Source organism: Zingiber officinale, chromosome 5B, assembly GCF_018446385.1.
Source record: "Zingiber officinale cultivar Zhangliang chromosome 5B, Zo_v1.1, whole genome shotgun sequence".
NCBI classification, from domain to species: Eukaryota; Viridiplantae; Streptophyta; class Magnoliopsida; order Zingiberales; family Zingiberaceae; genus Zingiber; species Zingiber officinale.
The window spans coordinates 123,290,745-123,302,592 of NC_055995.1; the positions used below are offsets into that span (position 1 = coordinate 123,290,745).

Genomic DNA, 11,848 nt, shown 5'->3' on the forward strand with positions numbered 1-11,848 from the left:
TTTCACAATACGACGGTTTCTTTATTTTTCTTTGAAAGAATAATTAAGTATGATACATAAGAAATACAAATTTTTTTACATGGATCTCATAATGCAGCGGTTTCTTTATTTATACAGATTATAAAAAAAAAGAGGACCATATAAATAGTTATCAAGGAATTTTAACTAAAACTTTATAATGATTCAAAATAACTCATATGTTATTTATATAATTTTTATTTCATGAATTAAATGATATTTTTATTGAAAAGGATAATAAACTTTTGACTTAAGAAAATTTAGGAAAAAGAAAAAGTAATTTTATAAAGTTAGGAAATAAGAAACCAAAATAAAAAAGCTACTATCAACTATTTTTTTAATCAAAATTTCCCTAAAGTTTTTTTTAAAAAAAAATCAAACTAAATAATAGACAAAGTCTAGATATGCTATTTTTTAAAAAAAAAAAAATTAAATCCAACTTAAATTTCCCAAATCAAGCAGCTTATAAATAATTAGGGCAGCGCCCAAACTCCGCCTCGCTGCTTCCGGTTGTCCATCCTCCTCCGGATCCATGGCTTCTCTTGATACCGACGTCGACATGGTTCAAGGCGGTGAAGGTTCAATCGTCGCCGACGTTGTGTCGCCGTCTTCCATCGCTTCATCCTCTAGTAAAAAGCCAAAGAGGTTCGAGATTAAGAAATGGAACGCTGTCGCCCTCTGGGCCTGGGGTAAGCGCTCAAGTCACGCGTTTTCGTGAAATCCATTAAGGATTCTCGGCTTTTTACGCTTTAGTTTATTTGATTTTCTATGTTTGAGCCTCCCGGATCGATAGATATATTTGATGTTGTTTTGCAGATATCGTGGTGGACAACTGCGCTATTTGTAGGAATCACATCATGGATCTCTGTGAGTTCTCTCGATTTCCTTGATTTATTGGTTTTCATCAGCCCTTCTTTTAGTGTTTCTTCAGGTTAAGTTTGTACGATTAGGGTTTTGATTACTTGTTCACTGTTTGACTTTGTTGACACTGTGATCTTTTTATAGGCATCGAGTGTCAGGCTAACCAGGCAAGTGCGACTAGTGAAGAGTGCACAGTGGCTTGGGGTATGCTTCTTGTTTCACTAGCTCTAGCAACAAATTGAAGGACTTTTTAGAGCATGGCACAACCTATAATTTTAGTATTTTACAACGTTCTTTAAATTTTGGTTTAGTTTTATTTTTTGATTGCTTAAAAATAGCTTGAGGCAACAACTAAGCCTATAGATTGACCACGAATCATTCTGTCTCTCATATTATTTTAAAGTTGAGCAAGTACCTCAGAGTGCAATTTGAGGAGAATTTTATCTGATTTAAGGGTGAATTGCTTGCAGTTGGATATGGAAAGAGTTAGAATTATCACTTCTAGTATTATGGCATACTGTATGTAGTGTATGCTGGGGGGATGATTTGGCGATCTAACTGATAATAAAAGTGCACAGTAACATACAAGATGATTCCCCAGACTGCCTGATGCTTCAATAAGTTATGAGTAGAAATATAATGTCTCAATGAAATTTGCTAGGAAAGGGAAAGAAACATAAATATAGCTAAATCCTCCCTTTATGAGTAAATTTAGAGTATCTGATTTGGTATAGATGTTAATGATGGCTGCATCTGGATCTAAAAGGAGTCCTAGAGCTATGTAGAGTAGAGGGTGTTTTTCTGTTTTGTGTTCTCAACACTTGTGGAACAAACATCTGATAGGAGCATTGTTTCGGACAGCATCTTAGATAGGTATTGGAGCTTGAATGAACTCTCGCTGTTTTATAATCTATTTATGGTTGGAATTTAAAAAATGATTGCAGTTTGATATGGTTGAGATAATTCGTACTTGAAGGGTCTACTCTCTCAGGGCCTTAGACTTCTTTTTTACAGGTAAAAGGCATTATATTTACAGTTTTCTGACAGGAAAAATCACATAAGTACAATGATTTTGACCTTTCTGTTAAAAATTCTTAGTTGTCAAGCTAATTATTAATAAATTAGCAACATTTGTTTACCAACTACTTGGTGTTCCCCTTGAGTTGTCAACAACCATTGATTTTGCCCAACTATAGTTAGAATTTTAAAGGAATATCTTTATTCAGATGTCATAGAACTAAATTATAAATGGTATCTGATTCTTTCCCCATGATTTATCAACCAATTGTGGTGTCCTTTGTGTCACTTTATGAGTTACACTATATTATTGTTTAGACTAACAAATTCAGTAGTTAAATTTTGTTGGCTGTACCGATATACAACAACAAACAACAACAACAACAACCAAGCCTTTTCCCACTAGGTGGGGTCGGCTGTATGAATCCTTTTACGCCATTGAGCTCTATCTCCTATTATATCATCATCTATATTTAAATAAATTTTATCTTGTTTTATTGTTGCTAATATATGGTTAAATATATGGTTTTATCCTTGCTACTGAGTGATTCTCATTGCATAGTATCTTCATCTTCCAATTTTCCAGTAAAGTGACTCTTCTAATTAACCTATGATTTTCTTTAAAAAGGAGTTATGATGCCTCACTAATGTTCTTGTTTCATGCTTTATATAGTAATAGGTGTTTCTAAAATGGTGTTTATGAAATCACGATGAAAGAACAATTTTACCATTATTTTCTTGCTCATCATTTATTTTCTTGCTCAGCATTGAAGGAGCTATGGAATACGGTTGAATCTAAGCTTTGTTTTGTTGAAAATTATTAGTAAAATGATTTCTTTCTATTGACTTCTGTTGGCTTATATAAATGGAAATGATTTGAATCAAACCTCAAAATATTTTAAATCTGTGCAAATGGTTATGCTTTTCTTTTTTTTTAAAAGAAGTCAATTTTGATAAGCCAAGAGGCACTCATCAATATATTGTTCAATTGATTCCTTCACTATTTTGGCCATTTATTTTATTTCTTCCTGACTTTATTAATATTTTATTTTATAATTTAATACAGATAACAACCAAATGCTAAGATTGATGAAATATAAAATATTAAAATGGAATAAAATTTGAATTTTATTGTTTTACATCTAATGGAAAATCAAACATGGGCCCTAGTTGATGGAATTTCAGTGTCGTCACTGAAAGAGAGAATAGAAAATTAAGATAAAACATGAAATCTAGAAATATATAAATTACGACTGAAGCATAATAAAAGTGGCTAAACATATAAATGTTATATGGAATTTCTAAAATTATACAATATAATATAGGAATTAAAAAAATCTGAAAAAGGCAATCGGCTTGGTTACCCACTGTGTTGGCTCTAGGTTCATGATTCATATGTGTTTGTATCACCGTAAATCATTGTCAATTCATTTTCATGTGCATAGAAATAATTTAAGTTCGGATTGCAACATAATAAAAATGTTTAGATAAATAATCGTATATGGAAGTTTAGATTGTGCATAATAAAAATGATTAGATAAAAATGTTTACACATTAAATATATAATTAAAAGAATTTTAAAAGGCAATGATGGTTGACCACATCATGCTTTTGGGTCATTTATACACCAAAAAGTCGGCAACTTCCCTAGAAAATTTTAAGATATTTCTTTGGATAAAAAATTATGTTAAACAAATGAACTCTTACATTGCTAAAGGGCAACCCAGTGTACGAAGCTCCCACCAATACGGAGTCCCGAGGAATGGTCTATTGTAGCTTTGCAAGCGGCTATTTCTGAGACTTAAGCCCATGATCTGTAGGTATCACGGCAGTAACTTTACCGTTGCGCCAAGCTCCCCTTCAATGCATACATTGCTAACTATGGAAATTCATTTTTACTAAACAATTGTCAGTATGGGATTTGAGACTCAAAATTCATTTTCTTCAATCCACCTTGTTTATGTCTGTTCAGATTAATGGACAAGAAAAAAAAAGTGAAACTAGTTCCAAGTTGTACCACTATGCTTAGCAACACAACTCTTGGGATCTATAGTATGAGCTGGCCTATATTTGCTTTTATGATGGTTTGTTCAAAAGTAAAATACGGGCTGCTTAAATGCCCTTATGTGCTTCCAGTGAACTTTAAATGTATATTGTGTTTATACTGGTTTTCTTTTGTCATTTTACACTGGCTTAGAGGAAACCGTGGATGGCTCTAGGACCATTGAGCCAATGGGAATATTTTGCACTTCTTGAACCATCATTGGCTTTCTGTATTTCTTATCCTAGCATTTATATGGATGCTTTTCATATGTAAAGAAACACTACTTTGATATTGTTATAGCTACACATCTACAACGTACGATGCTACTTGTTTCCTTTGATCATTCATCTATTTTGTCTTTTTTTCCTTTGCCTTTTTCATTTACAGGGGTTTGCAATCATGCCTTCCATTTCCATTGCATCAGCCGTTGGCTCAAAACTCGTCAAGTCTGCCCCTTGGGTAAAACAATCTCCCCCGCGCGCGCGCACACACAAATCTCAGGTTTTGCTGTTGCATTTGTCTGATACTTTTATCTCACAGTACCCTTTATTCATTTTCAGACAACAGTGAGTGGGAGTTCCAGAAATATGGCCACTAGAATAGCTGTTGCTGCACAAGGTGCCTCCGTCACTGTATGGATTCTCTGCTGTTCTGATCATCCAGAGATGCAAAAAATCGTATTTGCTTCACTCGCAATTAGTGTTTTTTTTGTTATGCCAACTTGCTGCAAAATTCTCCAATACAAACTTATTTTCATGGTGGGGAAAGTCCTTGTTATGTTGTGGTTTAACGCTCTACTATTGCATTCCTTGTTCAGTTGGAAATATGTTTTAATATAACAAAATGTTTGTCCTGTATCTCCAATTTATACTCCGCTCTCAGTATGTTTTCTGTCACGAATCAGTTGCCTGAATTTTATTTTTTTATTCATCAAGTGTGATTACTGTTAAATGTTGATTTAACGACAATCTTTTTTCATTCGGAATTGAGAGGAAGGAAAACTTTGGTCAATATAACAATAGTGCATTTTAATTGATTTGAATGTTCTTCAAAACAAGGACGTACTTCTTTGGTAGTTGTTTTAAAAAGATGGAAGTTTACTTTTTTACCTTGTCACATTCCGAGCGAGACTAGTATATAAATGTAAATTGCTTCTTCTCCCTAGGGATGGTAATTTTTTCCACAGGTTTGGAGCCCCGCGGGGAAAATCCGAAATGGGGATGGGGATCCCTGATTTTTCGGGGATGGTGCGGGTTTGGGGTGGGTATGGGAATACTATCCCCATCCCCGAACCCGCCCCGAATACTTGTGATGATGGGAGATGCAATGATGTAATTTTGCCAATTCTTGTCAACATACTTTCTTCAAACTGGTGTGTTCATGAAAAAGAACTATAGTTATACAATATCCCTCTTGAAGGAGGTCACAGTGAAGGTCAGATGGAGTATATATTGTTAACTAGGACAAAATTACTTTGGACCTCTAACACACAAGTTTCGACTAATGACATGGGGCGGGGATGGGGAATCCCCGAACCCGTGGGTTCGGGTTCAGGGAATCCCTGAACCCGAAAAAATAAGAACGGGGCGGGGATGGGAATGGCAAACCCGCCCCCGCCCCGCCCCATTGCCATTCCTACTTCCCCCTCCCCTGGCACACGCTCCCCTTTTATCTCCCTTTGAAATGTCCTTTCTACCCCTCTTCTGAAATGTCCTTTCTACCCTTCTTCCTTAATAACAAGTTATTTGAACTCTTTTATTTGTAATTTTTTGTTTTCAATTTTATTTAATTTTTATTTAGTTTTTTAATCAATTTTATTTATTATTTTTAATCAATTTTATTTATTTATTATTTTATATAATTTTTAACATATGACACTCGTTATATGCCATATGTTTATTTATGGTATGAAGTAATAGGTACATCTTCAAATATTAGGAGCAAAATTTAAAGACAATATTAATTAAAAATTTTATTTTTATATATTTTTGGTTTTTTTTGTGTATTATTATATGTTCCCGGGAGGAGGAGTAGATCTTCTGGTTAAAAAAAGTAGAGCAAGGGATAGACCATCCTTAATTACGGTCAGATCTTGAACGCGATCTAGCCGCAATTAATTGTAATATCTTTTTGGATTCACCGTCTCATCTAGATTATAGTTTGTGTCGAAGCGGGCGGCTGGAGGTCGTCCGAAAGCCGCCTACGCTCGGCGCCCAGCAGCCTGGCCACTTGCCCACCTTCGACGGCTTTTAAGCGGTCTTCGGTCGCCCGCTCTGACCCAAACTATAACCTGGAGGGTACGGTGAACCTAGGAAGATATTGCAATCAATTATGGTCGAATCGTGATCACGATCTAGCCACAATTAAGAGTGGTCCATCCCCTGGTCCACTTTTTTGTGGACAAGAGATCTGGCTCCATCCTCGGGGTTATGATGCTGCGGTAGAATATTTAAATTATTACCCAGGCACCCGCGGTTCAATTCCTAACTTCTTAATTGTTGTGCTCAAAGGATGTCCACATATCTCCAAAATGGCATGATATTGTCTGTTAGGACCAATGATCGCGGCTAGAGAGGAGGGTGTGAATAGTCAACCCCAAATCCTTCGCGTTTCTTTCTACAAACTAGGGTTAGCGCAGCGGAAATAAAAACAAGAAACGAAGACAAGAAATCAAACCTCAATACGCGTCGATGTAACGAGGTTCGGAGATAAACTCCTACTCCTCGGCGTGTCCGTAAGGTGGACGAAGCCTATCAATTCGTCGGTGGATGAGTCCCCGGAAAACCGGCTAATAAGAACTCCTTCTGGGTGGAGAAACCTCACCACAATATCTCTTGCAACAGCAAGAATGGAGTACAGAAATACAGACAATATGAATGTAAAACACCTTGCTTGCCTTCGACTGGTTTCCGTTGACGAAGCAGCAACTTCACGGAAGAACAGCAGCAGCTGACCAGCGGGGGAAGCTCACACGAAGCTTCACGAATCAGAGAGCTCAGCAAAGCTCAAGTGCAGCAAGAAGCAGGGGCAAGAAGGAAGAAGTAACTTTTTGGGACAGTAGCTCCTCAACCCCTTTTATAACCTGCGAAGAAGACACAGAAGAAACTAGCCGTTGCTACGCAACGGCTAGGACGTGGACCGATCAGGCTTCATCCTGATCGGTCCAGGGATCCTCTGATCGGTCTTGGGGACCGATCAGGCCCCAGTCTGATCGGTCCCTGGATCGATCAGCCTTTCTCCTTCTTCTTCTTCTGTTTGCTTTCTGATCGGTCTCCAGACCGATCAGATAACCCACAGAAGCATTCTGTTTGGTTACTGATCGGTCACCAGACCGATCAGCCGAGCTACCGAGCTACCGAGCTACCGAGCTGCCGAGCTACCGAGCTACCGAGCTGCCGAGCTGCCGAGCTGCCGAGCTACCGAGCTACCGAGCTACCGAGCTCTCTCCGACTTCGTCCGGAGAGTGAGCTAACGAGCCCTCTCTGACTCCATCCGGTCCAGAGAACGAGCTACCGAGCCCTTTCCGACTTCACATGCCGAGCTTCCATACTTGGACTTCTCCCGTGCCAAGCTCCCTGCTTGGACTTCTCTGTGCCAAGTCTCCATACCTGGACTTTTCCCGTGCCAAGCTCCCTGCTTGGACTTTTCTATGCCAAGTCTCCATACTTGGACTTTTCTCGTGCCAAGCTCCCTGCTTGGACTTTTCACCAGATGTCTGGTCAACCTTGACCTATCTGGATTTCCCTTGCCTGGCTTCACTCACCAGGACTCTCCAACTGCCTGGCTTCACTCACCAGGACTTTCCAACTGCCTGGCTTCACTCACCAGGACTTCCAAACTGCCTAGCTTCACTCACTAGGTCTTTCCCCTGCCTGGCTTCACTCACCAGGACTTTCACTTTCACCTAGCTTCACTTACTAGGATCTTCACCTGGCTTTACTCACCAGGATTTCCAAATGTAACGACCCAATTTTTCCTATTTCAAGTTCTAAAAGTCCATAAAAATATTTGGAAATACTTTTAAAATATTCTAGAGATTTTTAGGAATTTTTAGAGTATTTTTATGTAATTTTTGGAGTTCGTTTGGTATTTTTACCGAGAGGAGAAAGTTAAAAAAAAAAAAAAATTGTAGAAGCTAGGTTTCGAACCCAGCTCCTCGGGCCCAAGCAAAACCGGCCCAACCAGCTGAGCTACATGGTTTTGCTAATCTTATGTGGTGAGAATTAAGTTTATAGCATAGTTAATGATTAGTGAATTAATTAGAAAAAATGCGCGGCTGAGGGATTGAAGCCGAGACCTCTTGTTTCGGTTAAAAACCGGTTAACCAGCTGTGCTGGTGAGTTTTGTTAATTAAGGAAAGAATGGATTATATTTAAGGTAGAGTTAATAATAAAAAAAAAACTCTTGTTATAAGAAAGGGAATTAGGTTTTGGATTTCCGGAAAACAAACATTTTCTCTCAAAATTCTTCTCCTTCTCGCGACGGCGCGCGGCGATTTCTGCTCTAGGGCGGAAACGCAGCGATGGCTAGGGTTGTTTTCCGGCGGCCGGCGAGCTCCCTTCTCCGCGGATTCTTCACAAGTCCGAGTTTCTCTTGGCAAGGAGAGCGCGTGGTGCACAAAGAAGAGCCGGGATCTTCATCTCTCCGCAAACCCTAGAAGCTGCCGTCGGTTGTAAGTCAAGGAAAGCCTAAGGTGAGTTGCTTCTCACCTGGAGTAGGAGTAGTTCCGCGAGCTTTGATTCTTCTTTATTTGTTTTTGGGCACGCTGTACAGAATTGGAATTTCTAGAGGTTTGAGAATAGTTTCGAGTTTTGTTTTGGTGTTTCCTTCGAGTTTTGAAGCATGCTGTATTGTGGATGTTAGGAGCTTAGTTTTTCTTTCCTTGTCTCGGCACATGCTGAGATGGGGTTGCTAGGGTTTAGTTTTACCTTTCTTGCATTTGGTATATGCTGTTTTGGAGCTTGCTAGGGATTTAGTTCCTTCTTTGTTTTCGGAGCATGCTATACAGGATTGTTGTTGCTAGTGGGCTAAGTGGTAGTACCGAAATTTACTTGCTGCTTTGTATTGCTGTTGTAGCCTGCTTAAAGAATTCGGTCCTATGCATGTACAGATTTGTTTATCTCGGTTGCTGTTAAATAATTTAGTGAGAATGCATTAGGAAATAATATTTTTGAGAATTGCTCATTTGTTGCTCGTTATGTATCAGAACGCATGAAGAAAGGTTGTTGAGTATTGCTCTTAATTGCTAACTATGTATCAGAATGCTTTTAGAAATAATTTTGAATTTTTCTAACAATAATATGAGCATGATCAGTTCCCTTTGCCATTAGATGTGCACGGTGATACTTTCTAGTCTCTTTTGCTATTAGAATATTTTGAGCATGCAATTATTAGTTTCTTTGCTATTACATAAGCATGAGTTTCTGTCTTTAAGAACTATAAGCAAGAAAGACTGAGGTCTAGACTTGATTTCAATTCCAGAAGATTGAATATCAAAAGCGCACACAAGGTGTTTGCTTAAATGTCAAGTAAGGGAAAGTATAAAGAAGTTATAGTTAAAAAGAAAGTATTTTACTTTTAAAGGGCATGTACCGGACACAAGGTCCAAGGGATGAGCTCCAAGTTGCCCCTAGGCACAAGGCCTAGAAGTATCTTAGTAGTTTCGGGATTTGCTACCTCGATTCTTATTAAGAATGCGCGCTAAGTGGTACAATGCCGGGCCCAAAAGAAGTTTATTATTATTTTGAAGTATTAAAGTATAAGTTTTGAAACAGATGAAACAAGCTTCAAATATGTTTAGAGTTAGAAAGTTTAGTTTCTTGTTATTTGAAGCATGCAGTAGTAGTTTTATTTGTTTCTTGCTATTAGATTATTCAGCATGTTTAGCTTTATTTGCTTTCAGCATGCAGTTATAGTTTTATTCCTTTATTGGTTTATGAGCATGATTAGCTATACATATTTAGTATTTCGGTTAGTATGATTCCTTTATTGGATTATGAGCATGATTAGCTATACATGTTAGTATTTCAGTTAGTATGATTCCTTTATTGGATTATGAGCATGATTAGCTATACATGTTAGTATTTCAGTTAGTATGATTCCTTCATTGGATTATGAGCATGATTAGCTATACATGTTTAGTATTTCAGATAGTATGATTCCTTTGCTATTTATGAGCATGAGTAGCTTTACATGTTAGCATTCAGTTTTAGCATGTTTTTATTTATATACATGCATATCGAGTTTTTGTGAGTAGATAGCGCTCACTAAGCTTTATGCTTATAGACTGCACTTCCTCCTACTGCAGATAAAGGAAAGGAAAAGATTTAGCAAGGAAGGCGACAAGGTGGTGGTGATGAAGGTGTGTGATGGCTGGACTATGGGGAGATCAAGAGTTTGCTAAGGAATTGTTAAGACTTTTCTGTTTAGAGTTCTTTAGTTTTCTTTAAATGCTATTATGAGTCAAGATTGTAATTAAGTTTATTCCGCATTTGTAGTTGGGTTCTATTGATGGAGTGATATTGTTGTTTGCTATTATTAGGGTAGTTTCCTTCTTTTATTTGTGATATTATACTGCGTGGTTGTGAAGATATATGTTCCAGCCGCCTGTGGCTGAGTATAGTTTGTTTGTATTGATGATTTAGTCATCGGTACAGGGGAGATTCTGTCGAAATTTTTCGGTAGGGTTTTCCTAGAGATTTTTAATAAACCAGTTAAGTAAAGTTAGTAGATAAGTAACGGACACTCTTAGAGAGTAGTAGTAGTAGTAAGAAGGGTGGTCGTTACACCAAACTGTCTAGCTTCACTCACTAGGTCTTTCCCCTGCCTGGCTTCACTCACCAGGACTTTCACTTTCACCTAGCTTCACTCACTAGGATTTTCACCTGGCTTTACTCATCAGGATTTCCCGACTGCCTGGCTTCACTCACCAGGACTTTTCGAACTGCCTAACATCCCAGTTAGGACTTCCCAGTCAAGTATCCGGTCAACCTTGACCTACTTGACTCTTCTTCATCCAACCTGATCAGACCCTGATCAGTATCTCTCCGCATGGACAACTGCACCTGCATTGTCCATGTCTACATGTCTTTCTGTATTGTCAAACATCGAAACCATGACCAAGGTTTACGCTTGGTCAACTTAGGTCAACCTTGACCTACTAGAAATTGCACCAACAATCTCCCCCTTTTTGATGTTTGACAATACCTTTAAGTTAGGCTAATCCAATAGCCTCAACTTTCTTCATGCCACTAGGTAATGAAACATAAGTTACAACCTTGCATTCTCCTTCTAAGAAGACAACCTCCTTCTTAGATAATGAAGGCCTAACTTAAACCCTTCATTCTCCCCCTATTGGCACACATCAACAAACTCTCCCCCTGAAGAGTAAGTTACCGTTGTTCACAACTTCACTCATTGTGATCAACAAACTCTCCCACTAACTCCAATGTTCTTCCTTGAACATTCTCTAGACATTCTCCATTCTCCCCCTTTTTGACACACATCAAAAAGAGTGAATCAAGGTCAAGAGTTTCTTCCTAATGAAAGTCTCATACCTTTCATTGAAACCCTTAATTTCCCCCTTGATACTAATGTCAATAGTCAATTTAGTGATAATCCCATATCACTCATGACAACTCCCCCTAAAGGTCAACTCCCCCTTGACCATTGCACCAACAATGTCTTGGAGAGTTTCAACCCTTTAGAAATCCAAAACTCCAACTTCATTGCTGAAATTTCAGAAATTTCAGACAGCACAGTCGAAACTGGCACGCCCTGATCGGTCATCAGACCGATCAGGTCGGATCGGTCACAGTGACCGATCCACAACTGCCTGGACCGATCAGACTCCCTTCTGATCGGTCCACAACCTCTGATATCAGTTTCTGAATTTCCTTCCGAAATTCA

General features: G+C 38.3%; 1 protein-coding gene across 1 annotated transcript; it reads left to right on the forward strand.

The window, feature by feature from the left end:
- The first annotated feature begins 475 nt into the window (after positions 1 to 475).
- LOC121985754 (RING-box protein 1a-like) lies at positions 476 to 4,797 on the forward strand. The gene is made up of 5 exons (XM_042539377.1): positions 476 to 707; positions 835 to 885; positions 1,024 to 1,083; positions 4,328 to 4,399; positions 4,501 to 4,797. The coding sequence occupies exons 1-5, from the start codon at positions 551 to 553 to the stop codon at positions 4,536 to 4,538; spliced, it is 378 nt and encodes a 125-aa protein (XP_042395311.1). The 5' UTR covers positions 476 to 550; the 3' UTR covers positions 4,539 to 4,797.
- Positions 4,798 to 11,848: the final 7,051 nt, after the last annotated feature.

What these genes read in the sequence shown, in the direction of transcription:
- LOC121985754 (XM_042539377.1), top strand. Translation starts at nt 551, where the DNA reads ATGGCTTCTCTTGATACCGACGTCGACATGGTTCAAGGCGGTGAAGGT. An exon ending in TGTCGCCCTCTGGGCCTGGG is followed by an intron (nt 708 to 834) that starts GTAAGCGCTCAA and finishes GTTGTTTTGCAG; the next exon opens with ATATCGTGGTGGACAACTGC. An exon ending in AGAGTGCACAGTGGCTTGGG is followed by an intron (nt 1,084 to 4,327) that starts GTATGCTTCTTG and finishes TTTCATTTACAG; the next exon opens with GGGTTTGCAATCATGCCTTC.